This window comes from Pseudophryne corroboree, chromosome 2 (genome assembly GCF_028390025.1).
Source record: "Pseudophryne corroboree isolate aPseCor3 chromosome 2, aPseCor3.hap2, whole genome shotgun sequence".
In the NCBI taxonomy this organism is placed as follows: Eukaryota; Metazoa; Chordata; class Amphibia; order Anura; family Myobatrachidae; genus Pseudophryne; species Pseudophryne corroboree.
This window is the reverse complement of record NC_086445.1, coordinates 490,952,353-490,974,328: the sequence shown is the minus strand read 5'-3', so window position 1 is coordinate 490,974,328 and position 21,976 is coordinate 490,952,353. Positions and strand designations below refer to the sequence as shown.

At 43.2% G+C, this 21,976-nt stretch overlaps 1 protein-coding gene across 1 annotated transcript in view; it reads left to right on the top strand.

Moving 5' to 3' along the window:
• The window catches only part of NHS (NHS actin remodeling regulator), a 315,160-nt gene that overhangs the window by 265,250 nt on the left and 27,934 nt on the right, over nucleotides 1–21,976 (top strand). The window contains exons 3-5 of the mRNA XM_063953931.1: nucleotides 14,822–14,949; nucleotides 16,474–16,536; nucleotides 20,866–21,055. Of these exons, the coding sequence (XP_063810001.1) occupies nucleotides 14,822–14,949; nucleotides 16,474–16,536; nucleotides 20,866–21,055 (381 nt within the window). The remainder of the gene's footprint in view (nucleotides 1–14,821; nucleotides 14,950–16,473; nucleotides 16,537–20,865; nucleotides 21,056–21,976) is intronic.

Here is a 21,976-nt window from a genome sequence, read left to right as displayed (position 1 = left end):
TCTTATTTCCCCTTCATAAGATACACACTACCACATCCAAAATTCTTCATTGTCAATGTGCTACTTTCCCTGTTTCATCACATACAAGCTATGGAATACATTTACTAAATACTACATAACTAAAAATAGCATCTACACAGATAAACTCAAACCCTTTTCCACACCCATACTTCTATCAATTGCACTGTTTCTATAGCAGCTGTGAGCACATACAGATAATCTGCCGCATCATCAAGTTACATGCTGTCTCAGTTTCCTACAATGGAGGAGAAAGCATCTATCTATCTATCTATCTATCTATCTATCTATCTATCTATCTATCTATCTATCTATCTATCTATCTGTTTAATCTATTTATCTCTCTCTCTCTCTCTCTCTCTCTCTCTCTCTCTCTATATATATATCTATAGCTATACATGCCAAGCCACTCATACACCCCCAGTCATAAGCTGCTGCTACTAGATAATGTCATGAAATTTTTTCGGCTGTCCGTAATATTCCTGTTTTCTAAATATTAAGTTTTTTTAAATATCGGGTAAGGGAGACTCCGTGTGTGTGTGTGATTGGCTGTGTGCTCCTGTACTGTATGACAGGCAGCACCCGGCAGTGTTACAATGTAGCGCCTATGCGCTCCATTGTAACCAATGGTGGGAACTTTGTGGTCAGCGGTTGACCGAAAGTAACCTCACCGCTGACCACAAAGTTCCCACCATTGGTTACAATGGAGCGCATAGGCGCTACATTGTAACACTGCTGGGTGCTGTCTGTCATACAGTACAGGAGCACACAGCCAATCAGGAGGGTGCCACAATGTGGCGCTCCCTGATTGGCTGATGGAACCCTCAGACATAAGTCAGAGGGGGTTTCTGGCATTCGGGGAAAGGGGTCCCATGTGAAAACATGGGGCCCCTTTCAGTGCGAGGTCGGGTATCCGTTTTTTTTTTTTGCCAAGTACCTGGATTACAAATGGATTACAAGAAGAGCCTTCTACACTGGATTTTGTGACTATAATTTTTTCCACAGGTACACCATGGATTCTACATGGAGAAGAGGACCGACCCTCGTGTGAACATAGGTAAGTATGTGTATATGGAGGTGTGGATGTATGCATTAAAGTTTTACTTTCAAGGTGTGTGTCTTATGTTTTTATTGGGGTATTTTTTTAGTAGTAGTACTACAGGTACCAGCGGGCCCGGTGTTCCTCCGCATGCTGGTACTTGTGGTTCTCCAAGTACCAGCTTGCGGGGGAGGCTTGCTGGGACTTGTAGTACTGCTACTAAAAACAATATTCATTTTTTTTACAAAACGGCTATCAGCCTCCCATCCGCAGCACTTGGATGGGGGGGGACAGCCTCGGGCTTCACCCCTGGTCCATGGGTGGCTGGAGGGGGGGGACCCCTTGATTGAAGGGGTCCCCACTCCTCCAGGGTACCCCGGCCAGGGGTGACTAGTTGGTTATGTAATGCCAGGGCCGCCGGGACCTATATAAAAGTGTCCCCCGGCTGTGGCATTATGTATCTGGCTAGTGGAGCCCGGTGCTGGTTTCAGAAATACGGGGGACCCCTACGCTTTTTGTCCCCCGTATTTTTGGAACCAGGACCAGGTGCAGAGCCCGGTGCTGGTTGTTTAAATATGGGGGAACCCCTATCATTTTCCCCCCCATATTTTTGCAACCAGGACCGGCTCAAAGAGCCCGAGGCTGGTTTTGCTTAGGAGGGCGGACCCCACGCATTTTTTTCCCCAAAAAAAAACACTTTCCCATCCCTTCCCACTGATAAACATGCACGGATCTCATGGATCCGTGCATGCCTAGCCAAACACGGGATAAAAAAGCAGGTCTGTTTTTTTTAGCACTTTTTCACGAATTGTATTTCAGCACGGCAGTGTTTGGCTATTGTCGGCAGTGTTTGTGATTTGCACTTTTTAGTAAATTACCGATTTCTACCAAATTGCAGGCGTATTTGACCGATGGTGTATTGATTCGTAATTTTTTCCTATGACCTCCAAAATATTACGAATGCCCTCATCACTGCCGAGATTTTTGCTTAGTAAATTCCCGACATGACACTTTGAAGAAAAAACGGCATCTCAGTCAAAATCGGGACCTTAGTAAATATACCCCACTGTGTGTTAAAAATATACCTTTGTAGCTCAGAAAGGTCAAATAACGCAGCTGTACTGCCATCTTGTGGAAGCTCGGTACATGACAGTTTTAGAAGGATCAAGTATCTTTGATGGTTTTCAAAGCAAAACATATATCCATAAAATGACAGACATTGCAATAAATGTTGAACTATACATGGATATTTGGAGTATAATAATATGAGATTTTTAGAAGTCATACATTTTGCTGTAATGACAACCTGTATATTGAAAAGTGAACAACAATGAGAAAGGAACCGTCATGAAAATAAAATATTGCTGTAAACAGACAACAAATAAAAAGAAGACAAACAAATAATAAAGCTGGATAGCTTCTTTTATAATTGTGTACAGTCTGTTTTTTAATGTTGAAAGTAATGAAAAAAGGGAGGAAAAGAGGCAGAAAAGAGAGACATGAGGATGAGGGCATATGGAGGAGGGTCAATAAAGGGTCAGGCTGCAAAAAATGAGTATGGGGTATTTTCAGGCGTAGTGGTGAAAAGTATACAGAAAAAGAAAGAAAGGTATACGAAAATTGCCTATGTTGAGACCAGGTAATGTTTTTAAATACTTTCATTATGTTGCTAGACAAGGGAGTAAGTAGAAAGTCAATATGTAATTGCCATTTTTTATGGAACTTCATCATCCCTTTCTCTGTATCTATCAAAACCATACATCTACCAAAATATAGTATAGATAGCAATTCAGATATTACCAATTCTTATGTAGCGGGGATGGAGAGAGCCATTACAGTTGAATAGATTTCCTGGCCAAAGTAAATATTACTTATAAGGGGTTCACTACGATCTGCCGGCGGCCGGCCTCCCGGCGACCAGCATACCGGTGCCGGGAGGCCGGCCGCCGGCTTACCGACAGTGTGGCGAGTGCAAATGAGCCCCTTGCGGGCTCGCTGTGCTTGCCACGCTACGGGCACGGTGCCACACTATTTTATTCTCCCTCCAGGGGGGTCGTGGACCCCCACGAGGTAGAATAAGTGTCGGTATGCCGGCTGTCGGGCTCCCGGCGCCGGTATGCTGGTCGCTGGGAGCCCGACCGCCGGCATACTAAAGACCACCCCTTATAAGAAGGGAATAATTTCAGTCAGAAGAACAGGCAAAGGCATAGCTACCAATAGGTGCAGGGGGTGCTTCTATGGGGCCCAGAGCTGAAAGGGGCCCACCTTCCCTGTCACAGTTACTTGTGTTATATACATTTTTCACCAATTGGGTGGTACATAGGGGCTCTTCTTACAAACTTTTGCCTTGGAGTCTAGTTATGCCCCTGCACCTGCTCATTGCAATGTGGTATAACATGAACTGGAGAACATTATAAGGTTACTTAATAGGAACTGGGGCACTGTAATGTAGCACAATATGAAGACTGTAATGCGGCACAATATGAAGTGGAGGCACTGTACAGTATGGCATAGTGTGAGTTGGGGGTACTATGTTGCATAATGTGTTCTGACATAATGTGAAGGGCACTACTATGGTTCATAAAATAAACTAGGGCACTATTATATGATTTAGAAAATGAACTAGGGATCTATTATGGGGCATAAAATCACTACTTTGGTAAGGTGTCTCTCTAGAAGCATTGTGACAGGGGCTCCTTAAAAATGTTGCTATGTGGCCCATAAAGTTCTAGCTACACCTATGAGAACAGGGGACCATGATGTAAAACAAGCCAAAAGGTAGATTTCCCAGTTATGGGAACTATAACTCCCGTTATATAAATGATAAAGTTTCTACCTTTGAACCAAAACCGATGTATTTTTGAGCATTGCCAAATATTATATATAAATGTAGCTGATGCTGCGTGGCATATTGTACAGTTGCCTGGTTCTCCCCGGAGCATATGATGTCTCTGGGCCTATGAAATATAAGCCCTATTAAAAAAATTAATCTGTATTTCTTCAAGTCTGGCAGATCCTACATGACGCATAACAGGCAAATAGCAGACAATGCTTGTTCTCTATCAGTAGAGTCAGGGAAGTCAGCTTGCCATGCCTCCCATACACGTGACTACATTGTGACAGTATCGCTTGATAATATAGCATTGTATAAAAAGCACAATTACATTTGCATGGGTTAGTGAGTGTGAGTACAGAGTAAAGAGGACTTTGGGTTTGGGGAAATTGAATGGCGCTGGGGGGGCAACTTACTAAATCTCATAGTGCTTGACTTGAAGGTAAAGAATTGGGAATTAGGTAGAGCAGGGCGGTAACTAGGAGTGTGTGGAGGGGGCACAGCACATAGGGGGTGATTCAGACCTGATCGCATGCAGGCATTTTTTTTTTTTGCAGTGCTGTGATCAGGTAGTTGCCACCTACAGGGGGAAGGGGTAAACGCTGTGCAGGGGTGCGATCGCTTGTGCAGAGAGCTGCACAAACAAAAGTTTGTGCAGTCTCTGCACAGTTCAGGACTTACTCAGCCACTGCGATGATCCGGCCAGGAGCTGACGTCAGGAATCCTTCCTCCAAACGGCTGGGCACGCCTGCGTTTTTCAGGACACTCCCAAGAAACGGTCAGTTGACACCCACAAACGACCTCAAACGGCGCTTTCATTGTAAAATCCGTCGCTGTCCAGTGATCCCCGTTGACGGCGGCCGACGCGCCTGAACATTGTGGTGCACACGCATGCGCAGTTCAGTCCCGATCGCACTGCTGCAAAAAAAGCTAGTGTGCGATCGGTTCTGAATGACCCCCATAGTGCTGCAGGCTAGGCGGCGCTGTTGGTGGTACTTGTCAATTATCTCTTTTAATTACTTTCACTTGCAGCTTCCCCCCTTTTTGAAGCCCAGCATCTCCTGACCACCCCTGTCTCCTACCCTGACCCATACTGTTGCTAATACTTATACAACATTCATGAACTCAACTGCAGATTTCTTTGTTATTCAGTCACACTATCCTTTATTACATTTCAGGATGCTGACATACCCGGAATTCAAACCCATTGCCTGTGGCATTGCAGTCAGACAATCTATTCATTGAGTTTTCTGCCCTTGCATAGAAAGGTAGATAATTCTAAGCTAGAGAATTCTAAGATAGAGAACTATTTGAAGCTTACCTTGTACTTTGTGATAAAATAATCAGCATTGCAGCTGGGAAGATCAATGTAGTGTTTGGCTGCAAGAGAGTGGATGTGTGGCTGCACACTATATAGATCTGTTCAATTGCAATGCTGTTTTTTTTTTTTTTACAAAGGACCAGGGGCTTCATATAGTGTTCATGTTTGTATGCAGGATCAAATAGCATTGAGTCCTTAAGTTAAGTGCTTGAATGTGGTGTAAAGAGGATTTATGTCCAAATCCATTTACTTGTAATGGTCTATACATGTGTGTAATATACACACACACACACACACATATATATATATATATATATATATATATATATAAAGGGGCATCATAGCATGGGCTTTCTCTGGAATCAATTCCATCATGACCCTTCCCCGCGAGCCTGCGCCTTATGTCCCTGATGAAAATATGGGGGAGGGGGGCGCAATTCTCTCTCTGGCACGGGGGACCAAAAACTCTAGTTACGGCTCTGAGGTAGAGCATTCTTTAAGCTGTTCTGATTAATGTAAGTTGTCTCCAGGGTTGAAAATGCTTTGTATCAATGTAATTCCTTTCTTACGCCAAGTAAAGTTGAATGGGCAGTACGGACGGTGTAACGGCTAGCATTACTGCCTCACAGCACTGAGGTCATGAGTTTGATTCCCACCAGGGCCCGAACTGTGTGGAGTTTGTATATTCAACCCTAGCGTGAATGTGTGTGCATGTTCATGTGATAGGGAATACAGATTGTAAGCTCCACTGGGGCAGGGACTGATGTGAATGGCCAGATATTATCTCTGTAAAGCGCTGCGGAATATGTGTGCGCTATATAAATAACTGGTAATAAATAAAATAATAATAATAATAATAGTAATAATGAAGAGTGACGGCATGAAATCAGAATTACCCCAGGGTCTGATTTAAACCGTTTCTGAATAATTAACCAAGCCCTATAGGTGTCCACCCATCAGGGTGTTTGGAATAAGTGGTATGGAAGAGGACCTCAGGTGAATATGGGGAAAACAAACTTTCTACCAGATGATGGTCAGTAAGAGTCATGTCCCAAACACCATTATAATATGTAGCAGAATGCTGCTATCTGAAAAAGTGAATATATCTGGAAGTCCTAGGCCTCCCCTGTCTCTAGGTTGTGTTAGCTTACTTGCTATATTGTGTTTCTTGCATTTCCAAATAAATTGTATAACAGTCTTTGCATATTTTGTAAAATCTTGGGGAGCATCTGAAGGGGGGAGGCTCATTTTGGAAAAAGAAAAATGTTGACAATGGCTACTCTACCCATTAATGATACAGAAAGTGACATTGAATGTTCCATCATATTTTATTATTATTATTAATATTATTATTATCCTTTATTTCTTTTACGTCCTAGAGGATAATGGGGATCCATTTAGTACCATGGGGTATAGACAGGTCCACTAGGAGCCTTTGATAGTGTGCGCTGGCTCCTCCCTCTATGCCCCTCCTACCAGACTCAGTTTAGAAAATGTGCCCGGAGGAGCCGGTCACGTCGCATGGAAGCTCCTGAAGAGTTTTCTGCATTTATTTTTTCTGTTTGTTTCGTGGGACTTAGGGGGGTGGAGGTGTCGCGGGGGGGGGGGGGGCCCAACCTCTTGAAGGGTTAATGGTCCCGTTTCCCGCTGACAGGACACTAGATCCTGAAGGAACTATTCGCACGCCCCACCACGGCAAGCGTGCATTCCCGCAGCACGCCGCCACCCCTAACAGAGCCAGGAGATAGAAGAGTGGTGAGTACTAAGCCGGCATCCCGGTTAGCGGGTGGCCGGCCATTATGGCGGCACGAGGGTACTGAGACACACGGCTTCTATGGGGGCGGCGGAGTCTCCAGACTTATTACATAGTGCGAACACACCGCTTCTGAGAGAGGGAACTGAGTCTAAGGGGGTCATTCCGAGTTGATCGCTCGCTGCCATTTTTTACAACGCAGCGAACAGGTTAAAACTGCACATGCGTATGCACCGCAATGCGCAGGCGCGTAGTATGGGTACAAAGCGGATTGTTGCTAGGTGATGGATTTTCCGAAGAATCCATTCGCACAGCCGATCGCAAGGAGATTGACAGGAAGAGGGCGTTTGTGGGTGTCAACTGACCGTTTTCAGGGAGTGTTTGGAAAAACGCATGCGTGTCCAAGCGTTTGCAGGGCGGGTGTCTGACGTCAATTCCGGGACCAAAAAGACTGAAGTGATCGCAGGGGCTGAGTAAGTCCAGAGCTACTCAGAAACTGCAAAAAACGTTTTCGTCCCGCTTGGCTGCACAGGCGTTCGCACACTTGCAAAGTGAAAATACACTCCCCCGTGGGCGGCGACTATGCGTTTGCACGGCTGCTAAAAGTAGCTAGCGAGCGATCAACTCGGAATGAGGGCCTAAGTACACTGCGGGTGAACACAGTACCCAGACTGGTATTACAGACTTAAAAGATGACTGACTCCATTTTAAGCACTAAAAATGACCTCAGCCAGTATAAAAAAGTGGGAAGACCGCGCGCCATTGACAGGGCGGGGCTTCACTATGAGCGGAATCAGCAGCTCACCGGCGCCATTTTCCCTTTGCAGTGGACACAGACGCTGACTGACAGGGACACGCAGCTCCTCTGGAGAGACTCCAGATTACCGGAGTGGTACCAGGGGGTCGTTGCAGGGTGTGTGTGTGTGTGTGGGGGGGCTTACTAGTGTACTAAGGGGAACATTTACTAAGCAGTGATAAGAGCGGAGAAGTGAGCCAGTGGATGAGTGGCCCAATCAACCAGTCAGCCGCTCTGTATAAAATGTTATAGTATGCATATTATAGATGTTACCTCAGTGCTGATTGGTTGCCATGGGCACTTCTCCACTGGCTCACTTCTCCACTCTTATCACTGCTTAGTAAATATCCCCCTAAGTCCCCAGTCTGCGACCCGGCTAAGAATGGCATTAGCAGTAAGGGCGCTGTGTACCGGCTCCATGCTATCTCTGTGTCTCTCTTGAAGGGCTCTTTGTGGGTTATTTGTGCATTTAGGGGGTCATTCCGAGTTGTTCGCTCGCTAGCTGTTTTTAGCAGCCGTGCAAATGCTATGCTGCCTCCCACTGGGAGTGTATTTTAGCTTAGCAGAAGTGCGAACGAAAGGATCGCAGAGCGGGTACAAAAAATTTTTGTGCAGTTTCAGAGTAGCTTCAGACCTACTCAGCGCTTGCCATCACTTCAGACTGTTCAGTTCCTGTATTGACGTCACGAACACGCCCTGCATTCGCCCAGCCACGCCTGCATTTTTCCTGGCACGCCTGCGTTTTTATGAACACTCCCTGAAAACGGTCAGTTGACACCCAGAAACGCCCACTTCCTGTCAATCACTTTGCGGCCAGCAGTGCGACTGAAAAGCTTCGCTAGACCTTGTGTTAAACTACATCGACTGTTGTGAAAGTACGTAGCGTGTGCGCATTGCGCCGCATATGCATGTGCAGAAGTGCCGTTTTTTTGCATCATCGCTGCGCAGTGAACATTTTCAGCTAGCGATCAACTCGGAATGACCCCCTTAACCTTTTCCTGTGTGTGTGTGCTGTCACTGTCACAGTATGTCAGACAAAGAGAGTGTTTCATGTAAGGCACAGTGTTCCTCTTCTCCAGAGGGTTCACTGCAGTGTACTCAGTGCAGTGTACCCTCCCAGGCTAGTGGGGCAGAGCCAGCTTGGCTGGATGACATTAGGGAAATGATTTCCAATATCTTTTCTAAATTGTCCAGCAATGAGAAAGAGATGCAATACTTAAGACAATCGATGACTGAGTTTATGAACAGAGACTCAATACACAAGCCAGCGTCTCAGTCCCCTGCCATTTGTCAGCAAAAACATCCCTTGGCTCATATCCTGCAGTCTGACTCTGATGATGACGGTCAGACATGGAGGAGGGGGAGATGGACTCAGAGGTGGGGGAAGCTACTCTGACACAGGGAATAGAGGCTCTCATAGAAGCTATCAGAGACGTTCTGCATATCCCTGATAAGGTAATAGAGGAGACTGATGATTCTTATTTTAATATAAAAAAGAAATCCTCAGCCACTTTTCCTATGTCAAAGGAACTAAATACCCTATTTGAAGAACCGTGGGTTAATACTGATAGGAAATTTCAGATCCCTAAAAGGTTGATATCATCTTTTCCCTTTCCTCCTGAGGATAGAATAAAATGGGAAAATCCACCGATAGTGGATGCATCAGTATCCAGGCTGTCACTGAAAATTGTATTACCTGTCCCTAAAAGACATGGCTGATTGTAGAACTGAGAATACACTGAAATCTTTGTATACAGCTGCCGGAGTGGCACAGAGACCCACTATAGCATGTGGGTGGATTACTAAGGCCATTGCAAAATGGTCGGGTAACCTAATTGAGGGGGCGATTATTTTACTCCTGCAACATATACAGGACTCTGCAAATTGTATGGTGGAAGCCATAATAGAAATAGGCTTACTTAATGCACGCACCACTGCTATGGCAGTGTCAGCACGCAGAGGCTTATGGCTATGCCAGTGGACTGCTGACACGGACTCCAGGAAAGCATGGAAGGCCTACCCTTAACAGGAGAGGCCTTATTTTGAGATTAACTAGATAAATGTATCTCCAAAGCTACTGCGGGTATCTTCCTTCTGCAGCTTCCCCAGCCAGGAAGGCTTACTCAGGACCTAATCTACAGTCCTTTCGGACTGCCAAATTTAAGGGCAAAAACCAGAGAGTCTTCTACAGCCAACAGAGGCGCTAGAGGTAAACCACGAAAACCAACAACTGCAGGTTCACAGGAACAAATCTCAAGTTCTGCTTCCTCAAAGCCTTCAGTATGACGGTGGACCGCAATGCCTGGAAAACCGGCATGTGGGAGCCCAACTAAAAATTTTCAGTCACATCTGGACAACATCATGCCAGGATCCATGGGTCATAGATCTTATTTCCCAGGGCTACAGACTGGAGTTTCAGGAGCTCCCACCTCACAGATTCTTCAAATCAGGCTTACCAGTTTCACAGGAAGCAAGTATAACCTTACAGGACGCCATTCAAAAACTGGTACAGACTCAGGTCATTGTTACAGTTCCACCTCATCTGCAAAACAAGGAATATTGGGGGTCATTCCGAGTTGATCGCTAGCTGCCGTTGTTCGCAGTGCAGTGAACAGGCAAAAAAAATCGGCATTTCTGCGCATGCTTATGCACCGCAATGCGCACGCGCGATGTACGGGTACAAAGGCCTTTGTGGTTCTAGCAACGTTTTCATTCGCACTGGCGGCCGCATGAAGATTGACAGGAAAGGGGCGTTTCTGGGTGTCAACTGACCGTTTTCAGGGAGTGCTTAGAAAAACGCAGGCGTGCCAGGGAAAACGCAGGTGTGGCTGGGCGAACGCTGGGTGGGTGTGTGATGTCAAAAGCCAACCCTCCAACGTTAGAATCAACGCACACGAAGAGTAAGTTCAGGGCTGGTCTTGTTTTGCACAAAATGTTTTTGCAGGCGCTCTGCTGCACAGGCGTTCGCACTTCTGCAAAGCGAAAATACACTCCCCAGTGGGCGGCGACAGTGCGTTTGCACGGCTGCTAAAAACTGCTAGCGAGTGAACACAAACAACTTGGAATGACCCCCATTATTCCAACCTGTTTGTAGTACCGAACCAGACAATCGGTAAGGCCGATTTTGAACCTCAAGTCATTGAACCTGTACTTACGAGTGTTCAAATTCAAAATGGAGCCACTGAGAGCAGTGATCTCAGGTCTGGAGGAAGGGGAATTCCTAGTGTCTCTGGATATCAAGGATGCATACCTTCACATTCCGGTCTGGCCGTCTCATCAGGCTTATCTACAGTTTGCACTGCAGGACTGACACTATCAGTTCCAGGCCCTGCCATTTGGTCTCTCCACGGCACCGAGAATGTTCACCGAGGTGATGGCAGAGATGATGTTTCTACTTCGCAAACAGGGAGGGAACATAATTCCATACCTGGATGATCTTCTGATAAAGGCACCGTCCAGGGAGAGGTTGATGGCCAGTGTTCGCCTCTCAACCAGACTACTCCTGGATCACGGGTGGTTTCTGAACTTACCAAAATCTCACCTGGAACCGACGCAGAAGCTTTCCTTTCTGGGAATTTTACTGGACACGGAATTTCAGAGAGTGTTCCTTCCCGTGGAGAAGGCTATGGAAATCTAGTCGATGGTTCGGGCTGTTTTGAAGCCAACCCGGATCTCGGTGTATCTGTGCATTCGCCTTCTGGGGAAGATGGTAGCCTCTTATGAGGCGCTTCAGTACGGAAGGTTTCATGCGAGGCCCTTCCAGCTAGGTCTATTGGAAAAATGGTCCGGATTGCTTCTTCACATGCACCACAGGATCCGTCTGTAGCCAAGAGCCAGTATCTCCCTTCTGTGGTGGCTACAGACTTCTCACCTCATCAAGGGTCGGAGGTTCGGGATTCAGAATTGGATTCTGCTGACCACGGACGCAAGCCTCAGAGCTTGGGGAGCAGGCACCCAGGGTATGCAGTTTCAAGGAAGATGGTCAAGTCAGGAAGTTGTCCTTCCAATAAACATCCTGGAACTCAGGGCTATTTACAACACCCTTCTGCAGGCCTCATCTCTACTTCGGAATCAGGCCATTCAAGTCCAGTCGGCCAATGTAATGGCGGTAACGTACATAAACCAACAGGGCGGAACGAAAAGCAGAGCAGCAATGTCAAAGGTGTCAAAAATTCTTCTCTGAGCGGAAAAACACGCCATGGCATTGTCGGCGGTCTTCATTCCGGGAGTAGACAACTGGGAAGCAGACTTCCTCAGCAGACACGACCTGCACCCGGGGGAGTGGAGCCTTTCACCCGTAGGTGTTCAGGTGCTTGACACTTCAGTGGGGATATCCACAATTTGACATGATGGCCTCTAGTCTCAACAAGAAACTGAAGCATTATTGTTCAAGGTCGAGAGACCCACAAGCAGTGGCAGTAGATGCTCTGACAACTCCGTGGGTCTACCGGATGGTGTACGTGTTTCCTCCACTTCCTCTGATCTCAAGAATTCTAAAAAGAATAAGAAGGGAAAAGGTTCAAGCAATACTCATTGCTCCGGACTGGCCAAGAAGGGCCCGGTACGCGGGCCTTCTGGAGATGCTCCTCGAAGATCCGTGGCCTCTGCCTCTTCACGAGGATCTTCTGCAACAGGGCTCGTTCGTCTATCAGGACTTACCGCAGCTACATTTAACGGCATGGAGGTTGAATGGCTGTTACTAGCCAAGAGAAGGATTCCTGACAAGGTCATCCCGACTATGATCCAAGCCAGGAAAGGGGTAACGTCTAAACATTACCACCATATATGGAAGAAGTATGTCTCTTGGTGCGAGACCAGACAATATTCCGCAGTGGAATTTCATCTGGGACATCTCATGCTTTTTCTGCAGTCGGGAGTGGATGTAGGCCTACGACTAGGTTCCATTAAAGTCCAGATTTCGGCTTTGTCTATTTTTTTTCCAGAAACAATTGGCTTCTCTCCCTGAGATCCAGAAGTTCTTGAAATGTGTTCTGCACATCCAGTCTCCATTTGTGCCTCCCACGGCACCTTGGAATCTCAAATATGTGCTGCACTTCCTCCAATCGGACTGGGTTGAACCGTTACAGGAGGTTGGCGTAAAGTACCTTACGTGGAAGACCGTCACACTGTTGGCCTTGGCCTCAGCAAGACGTGTGTCTGAACTAGGGGCATTGTCTCATAAGAGTCCCTACTTAATTTTCCATGAGGACAGAGCTGGTTCCGGCTCTGATGGACACCTCTGCTACTTCAAAGTCTTTGGCTGTTGTGGGGGCTTTGAAGGTGTAGGTGAAGGGAACAGCTTGTCACAGAAAATCCGACTTGCTGTTCGTTCTTTATGATCCCAATAAGATTGGGTGTCCTGCTTCAAAGCAGTCTATTTTACGCTGGATCAAGCTCATGATCCAGCATGCTTATTCCATGGCAGGACTGCCGGTTCCAAAATCTGTACAGGCCCACTCTACTAGGTTGGTTGGTTCTTCTTGGGAGGCTGCCCGGGGTGTCTCGACTTTATAGCTCTGCCGAACAGCTACTTGGTCAGGTTCGAACACGTTTGCAAAGTTTTACAAGTTCGATACTTTGGCCTCTGAGGACCTTCAGTTTGGTCAATCAGTTCTGCAGGAACCTCAGCACTCTCCCGCCCGGTTTGGGAGCTTTTCTAACTGGATCCCCAGTATCCTCTAGGACGTGAGAGAAAATAGGATTTTAATTACCTACTGGTAAATCCTTTTCTCGTAGTCCATAGAGGATACTGGGCGCCTGCACGGTGCTTCATTCTTCCTGCACTGTTACTTGGTTAAATATTCTGGTTTGTTCAGCTGTTGCTGTTCATGTTTCAAGTTTGGTTAGCATGGTTTCCTATTGTTCTGTATGCTGGTTCGTAATTTCATCACTATCTTTATCTATCCTTCTCTCAAAGTATGTCCGTCTCCTCAGGCACAGTTTCCTAGACTGAGTCTGGTAGGAGGGGCATAGAGGGAGGAGCCAGTGCACACTTTCAAATTCTTAAAGTGCCCAAGGCTCCTAGTGGACCCGTCTATACTGCATAGTACTAAATGGATCCCGAGTATCCTCTATGGACTACGAGAAAAGGATTTACCGGTAGGTAATTAAAATCCTATTTTATATGGTGCCCCAAGGGTTCTGTGGTGCCTAGCAAAGTACATAAACACAAGAAAACAGTGCATAACAAAACGATACAAAGCAAAACAAGTACATGGTAAATAAACATTTCTGCATCAGTGGTCATAGCACTAACTAACTAAGTAGCATGGTGGCAGAAACCAATGGTCAGGTGCCAATGAAGAGAGTAAGGAGTAGATGATAGTGTTAGTATGGAAGCCAAGGCATTTGAGTGAGGAGGGATCTGCTTGTGAGAGAGCTTACATTCTAAAGAGGATGGTTCAGGTAATGCCTTAATTATGGCATCATTACAGTGAGAGAGAAGTACATTGCCATAAAAAAAGCAAAAAAAAAAAAAACATGTTAAAGCTTCAACCAGGGAGAGGAACTAAGTCATTTCTAAAATTCACCAAAGGGGATGTCGGGGAATAGGTGACTTCAGGGGTTTAAGAGACTTAATAGCAGTAACAACTTCCTCTTCAGTGATCGGTAAAGCCAAGGCAGTAGTAGTCTTCCGTTAAGTGAGGCAAGGTTAACCTGTTCCAGAAGGCAGACTTATTTTTAAGGTCAATATAATCCTGAGAATAGAGACGAGAATAGAAGGTATGGAGAATACTGATTATTTCAGTGCCATCATGCTGTAAAGATCCTAAATCATCAGTCAAGGCTGCAGTGGTAGAGTTAGAGCGACCACCTCACAATATATTGGAGAGAAGCCACCCAGTCTTGCCTCCATGTACATGGAACGTATATTTGTGGTTATTTGATCTACAGTATGTGACATAAATATGTCATAGTGCATTTACATAGATAAGAAAAACTTTCCTACCGGCACTACTTTTAGTAAGGTTTGTACTGGACAAAATACATTTCTTTAGCTTTCTGTGGAAGACTGTTTTTATTGTACATATTTACTCATGTTTTTCCTTCATCATAAACAGAGCAACGTGTCCGAGCGGAAAATAGAGAGAGGCGGCTTCTCAGCTCTGGTTTTGCTGCACCTCCACTCCCCACATACCCAGCTCATAGTCTAAAGAGGCGAGAAGTGAAGGAACGACCCCTTGTACCAGTAAGATGCTCTCTTTTTTTATGATCACCTTTGAGAATTAATTAACTAATTAATTAATTAGTTGAAAAATCATTCCCTACAATGAGCACTAGAATCCAGCTATATATTTCTCAGCCAAATGATGCTGCAGAGCGTATCATCATTCACTGGGTACTTCAGGTTCAGCTCCACCTTAAAATGAAATGGAATAATGATATAGTTGCTCGACACCCTTTTATTCCTATTTCATATTTTTTTTAAAAAAGATTTTACCCCTGAAGAAGTGCTGTGCAAAGGACGAAACGCATAGGTTATTGGGTGATAAGAATCCCCACCACTGAGCTCACACCCTAGGGTGGTTGGTGGTAACCCAATTACATCTGTTCCAGTATAGCATTGGTTCCATGTAAACACATCTTTTATGATGTAAAATCAAACTTCTACTTTTATTGAATGTCATGAATAAATATCAGATGTACTATTAATAAAAGGCCTCTAGCATTGTTTCTGGGTGTCTGTTCTGGTGAGAGTGTATCTTTCAGGATAACATTTGGCTGAGTACAGCAATTGGTGGCCTAAACTCCGTTAAATAACAGTCCCCGCTGAGGTCCTAATCATGTCCTGTTGGAATTTCATTTGAACATTCAACCTCCATTTACAAATGTATACAGACTTTTATTGACAATTGTAATTAAAGCCACAGTGCCCTCCAGTTCACATCTTTCTACACATTCTCTGGTTCCCGCTAACAGGGGTTCTACCACAACTTGCTGCTTCTGAGGCGCGTGAAAAGGGTTTTTGTTTTAATATATATATATATATATATATATATATATATATATATATATATATATTGTAGTACCCAAACTTACACTAGTTACTCTTCTTGAGTGAGTGGTACAATCAAATGAGTAAGTGTAGTTTATAATTAATATAACGGTATTGGCTAGGTTCCATTCCCAGTCAAAACTGATGAAGAAAACATGGAGTATCTCTCCTGTGTCTTCCTATTTATTGAACTTTAGTGTTTGCATTATACTTTATTTGCATTATGTAATTTGCCAGTATTAGGATTGTATAGTCACACTGACCTCTAATGAATATTTAAATGTATCCAATGCAGTTAGCATTCCATAGTTAGCATTCCATACTCCAATCCCTGTGGAGAAAGTAATGGAAGGAAAGTTTTGTCTAGAAGCTGTAAGAAAAACAGACCATTCTGCATACGTTATATATAGTATGGCCATCTGAATATAAATTATATGCATGATCCAGAAAGAAACACTGCACATATACAAATGCATTATGTCAGCTTTTAGTTTAAGTAATCATAAAAGTATTAAACATTGATACATATAATTTTTTGCTATTCGTTTATTTTGTTTGATACTTATTGTATGCATACGTATAAATAATCAATAACAGAGCAAAGCTTTATTGGTATACCGTATAGAATTGCTGTTACATTCTTTACCATACTGTTATCATTTTTTTTTTTACCATGTGCATGCTTTTAATGTCTTCTCCCACATTTTATGTTCATAGTTTAACAGAACCCGTCCACCCTCCCCCACTGAATGTTGCCATTTGACCCCATGGAGTAGAAAGGTATTGAAAATGCAACCAAGAGTACTTCTGTCCTAGTACTACTGGCTTCACTCTATCCCTCTTAATATTACTACTATACCTCACTCTTTAAATACCTTTATTTCCTTACTAATCCTTTCTCAACTAATTGCAGAGTTATATATTAATTAATCCATTTAGCTGATTATTTGCATCAGCACCACATTATGATTATGGTAAGTTACTGAAATGAGGGTTTTCTACTAGTTTCTACCCATTTATTGGAGTTTTTCCTATGATATACATCTACCGTGCACTGATGTTTGTACTGGCCTTGTGCTTACCAGACAGGGGCAGATGTATTAAGCCTGGAGACGGCATAAGGAAGTGATAAACCAGTGATAAGTGCAAGGTGATAAACGCACCAGCCAATCAGCGCCTAACTGTTAATTTACATATTGGAGCTGATTAGCTGGTGCGTTTATCACCTTGCGCTTGTCACCGCTTTATCACTTCCTTATGCCCTCTCCAGGTTAATACATCTGCCCCATTATGACTATGCATACTAATTCTTAGTAAGATATTGTGGCCTGGGTCAGGTGTTTAGTGCAGATTTTCAGAAAATGTGCACAGGACACTGGTTGCATACAGTAGATTCTCAATATGTCCAGTAGAGGGTGCTGACTGGTAAATTACAGGACAACTTTTACAAGATTACATATTTAACTAGTTTACAGCCCGTCAAAATGACGGAACAACATAACAGTGCTGTCAGCGCCGGAGGCTGTGCGCAACCTAAGAGAGCAACACTTTAATTGCTCTGCTGGACGCCATCTAGTGGCAGCTGTCATACAAAACACATGAGCTATCCCCATAGGGGGTATTCAATTGAAGTCGGAAACTGCTGTCTTGTCGGAAAGACAGCAGTTTCTGACTTTTTTAGGTCGGAAAGGGTTCCGACCTATTCAATCGGGCTGCTTTTTCCCCGATAAGTTGCCAATTCCGACTTGTCGGAAAACACGTGGATCGGCGGATTAGCCGTGGATCCACGTGTATTGTCGGATTCCGCGGCCAAATCCGACAGGTTTTGGCCGCGTTTCCAACAATGTCAATCCAACTTTAAAAAAAAGTTGGATTGGCATTGTCGGGAACGGCCTCGGATTTGGCCGCTCATTGAATACTGCATTGCGGGAAAGGATGCAATAAGCATTGAATACCGCCCATAGAGGTGAAGAGCAGCGATACCCATTTATTATATAGGATTCTTGCTAACATTAACATTCACATTAATGACTGCAAGTACAGTCAATGCAGTTTCTTTAAATAAAAAGGACTACACTATCATGGTTTAGCGACATGATCCTGGATAGCACTTGGCCAGATCTACATACTAATGCTATCATTGCAGTCAGATCACTACACAGTCATTGTCCTGCGGCCTATTGCAATTCAGGGAAAGAATCACAGCAAAACCCAGCCCTTTCCCCTAATGCATGCAGCAAACTTTTTTCCCTCTAAGTTACCTAGGAAACAAAGTCTTTTGAGCTGGAAGTTTGTAGGAGCTATTCATGTCTGCTGGGGATGAACACAAAAGCTGCAGATGGAGAAAGAAAGAGGAAAATATATAGGCTTTCCAGCAAAGTTAGATAAAATTCCCATTTCATGTGTTATCTTAGTGTATATGGTTAGGGAACATTGGAAAGGTAAGTGCTCCCATACACTGTTTCAATATATCAGTGTGTTTGAAGCTTGTAAACAAGGGACAGTAGGAAGCTGGCAGACAGGATTAATAGCACACATCAGAAAATACAGTAAACTAGATGAAGATTGACTACGGAGAGTTTAGTTACAATGGAAAAGCATTATTTCTTATACTTTACACCTGATTTGGCTTTTTAGAGGCTTTATATAGTGCTAAATGAGACTTGTATTCAGATGTTGCTTGTTTCATATTCTCAAGTTCCAGTTAATGTTTAAGTAAAGCAAACCCAGCATTGTAATAAGTAATTAAACAGAGATGAAAGATACTAATTTAAACATAGGACTTTAGCGTTTTGGATAATAATTTGCTTGTATTGCTGATCAAACACTTCACAAAAAAGTCCAAGTAGATCCACTCCTACTGTACTTGTATATGTTGTTTTCCATTCTATATGTTCTTTCCTGTGCTTTTGTTTATTATTTTATCCTTTCAAAGCGCCATACTATTGCACTTAATATTTATACTTCTAGCTTTTTAACTTATGTGTAAGCGACATTTGAGATATATATATATATATATATATATATACTCCACAAACACTCTCCTCTGCGCTAATTGGTTTCAAAATAGGCGATTAGGTATAGCTATCTCTAGGATGGGCTGCCTGGTTCCTCTGAGTTCCTTGTTAGGGGGAACTGAGCAAAGAAAATAGAGTATAGAAATAGAGGAAAAATGGCGCCCCAGGGGTTTACAAATACCCTTATACAAAGACTATTGCTTAATAGGATTTGCAATCAATATTTATACAGGTTTTTAAAACACATAACGGACTGTTCTTTTCATACAAATTTATTAAAACAATTATACAAAAACATGAAGTATATCCATCATTATTACATGTACATTATGATGTAGTTTCTCCTACAGAAATCCATCAGTGGGATATGGAGGAAAGAAGGCAACCTTTCTGTTGTATCCTTATTCTTCCTCATTAAATATTCGGAGATAACATCAACAAGAAATACAGTAACCCAACGCGTTTCGTCTAGGAACTAGACTTCATCAGGGGTGCGTCTAGAAATTATAGAACAACCATTCAATAAAATATATAAATACATGAAAATACATAAAAATACATAAGAAAATGTACAAACCATCCGAAAGAACAGTCCGAAAAAACAAAGGTGGCAAGACAAGGAAAAAAATGAAAACATGGAATGAGCAGTTGATAATCTCACATAATTAGAAGAGACTTTAAGATGTTATTCATAAATATGGCCCACCGAAAAAGATTTTATGTTAGACATACCTTAGATAATAATGTCTATCCAAGAGAGTGATAGGCCTAGATCATTGGCCGAATAGGTTCATACGTGGGTTTCCAAACATCAATGAGGCGTGAAATAAGGGCATAAATTCAGCCTAATTGGGAATATAACAAGTTCTTAAAGGGATCTATTATCTAGATTCAATTAAACCGTAGAGGTTGAATAATGTACCACATACCTCGTGAATCTGGTAACTCAGATTACGAAGAGCTCAAAAGGGAAGCATTCGTATGAAAAAAGAGGAATCAGCAACTTCATGCACACATGGAGGACCTAATGAGTTAATTATCATTATCGTTAACGAATGATAATTAACTCATTAGGTCCTCCATGTGTGCATGAAGTTGCTGATTCCTCTTTTTTTCATACAAATGCTTCCCTTTTGAGCTCTTCGTAATCTGAGTTACCAGATTCACGAGGTATGTGGTACATTATTCAACCTCTACGGTTTAATTGAATCTAGATAATAGATCCCTTTAAGAACTTGTTATATTCCCTATTAGGCTGAATTTATGCCCTTATTTCACGCCTCATTGATGTTTGGAAGCCCACGTATGAACCTATTCGGCCAATGATCTAGGCCTATCACTCTTTTGGATAGACATTATTATCTAAGGTATGTGTAACATAAAATCTTTTTCGGTGGACCATATTTATGAATAACATCTTAAAGTCTCTTCTAATTATGTGAGATTATCAACTGCTCATTCCATGTTTTCGGTTTTTTCCTTGTCTTGCCCACCTTTGTTTTTTCGGACTGTTCTTTCGGATTGTTTGTACATTTTCTTATGTATTTTTATGTATTTTCATGTATTTATATATTTTATTGAATGGTTGTTCTATAATTTCTAGACGTACCCCTGATGAAGTTTAGTTCCTAGACGAAACGCGTTGGCTTACTGTATTCTTGTTGATGTTATCTCCGAATATTTAATGAGGAAGAATAAGGATACAACAGAAAGGTTGCCTTCTTTCCTCCATATCCCATTGATGGATTTCTGTAGGAGAAACTACATCATAATGTACATGTAATAATGATGGATATACTTCATGTTTTTGTATAATTGTTTTAATAAATTTTTATGAAAAGAACAGTCCGTTATGTGTTTTAAAAACCTGTATAAATATTGATTGCAAATCCTGTTAAGCAATAGTCTTTGTATAAGGGTATTTGTGAACCCCTGGGGCGCCATTTTTCCTCTATTTCTATACTATATATATATATATATATATATATATACACTTAATTTTCATCATGGGGTAAAGCTATGGTACTGTAGTTTCATTCCTGTGGGTTTTGTTGAGCATCCATAGCTGGTTCTAAGCATTACACTCTTACAGGCCCATCCACCCGAGGAGGAAGATGATATGATTTTAGGACAGAGACCAAAAAACCCAATCCCTAATGTACCATCTACGCTGGATAAGCAGACCAACTGGAACAAAGCTTTACCGCTCCCCACGCCTGAGGAGAGGATGAAACAGGACTCCCAAGTGATTACTTCTTGCATTATCCCCATCAATGTCACTGGTAGAGTACATATATATTATACGTACATATATTATATTAATTATACAGTATTCATTAGACACTTGTCATATGGTACATAATTAGGCTTGCCATAATATCCTTTTAATCTGGGAATTCTATGCATTACACAGGTTCTGTAGCTGGCTAAATTTGAGCCTGCATTTCACCTGGTTTTAATCAGCCACAAAACCTGTGTAAATCATAGGTGTCCCACATTAAAGGGATATTATTGCAATCCTAAACAATCAACTGTCTGTGGATAATAAATACTTTTTTGCTGTAAACATAGTTTGGCAAGCGACCATGGCAATTGTAATAATACACTCTTTATATAAACAGAACTTAAGGTCAAATGTATGTTTATGGTTGCAATGCCCATATTATTATTACTTGACTAACAGTACTCAGGGTTTGTTATGAGAGCTTTGATCCTACAATAAATGAATCCATTTCTAATAATCATACATGTGCAGGGCATAGAGAGATGTGTGGTGAGGCCTAATTGTGAAGGTGTGGTCACGCCCCTTACAAAAACACGCATGAAAAGAGATTAATCAGCCGATGGACAGATGGGGTGGGGGCCGGCTCAGTGGCAGCAGACTTCCTAGACCCACCACTGCTGGGCTGTGGCGAGAGGCTGCTGTAAGTAAGTGGGAGGCTCCAACAAGCCCCGGGCCTTGGTACTTAGTACATCCCCCCCCCTCCTTTCTGTGCCACTGTATATGGGCAAAGACTTTCTTGCTGATCTGTACAATTAATCGGTACCACAGCAAGGTGGCACTGCACCCCTTTGGTGGCCCCAAGATGGCACTGCACCCTTTGGTGGGCATGGCCGCCAGCACTAGTAAGTAGAGCACTGTCTGCAGCCTTCTAAGGACGCAGGAGGCAGCTCTGCAGTAGATAGAACACTGCCTACAGCAT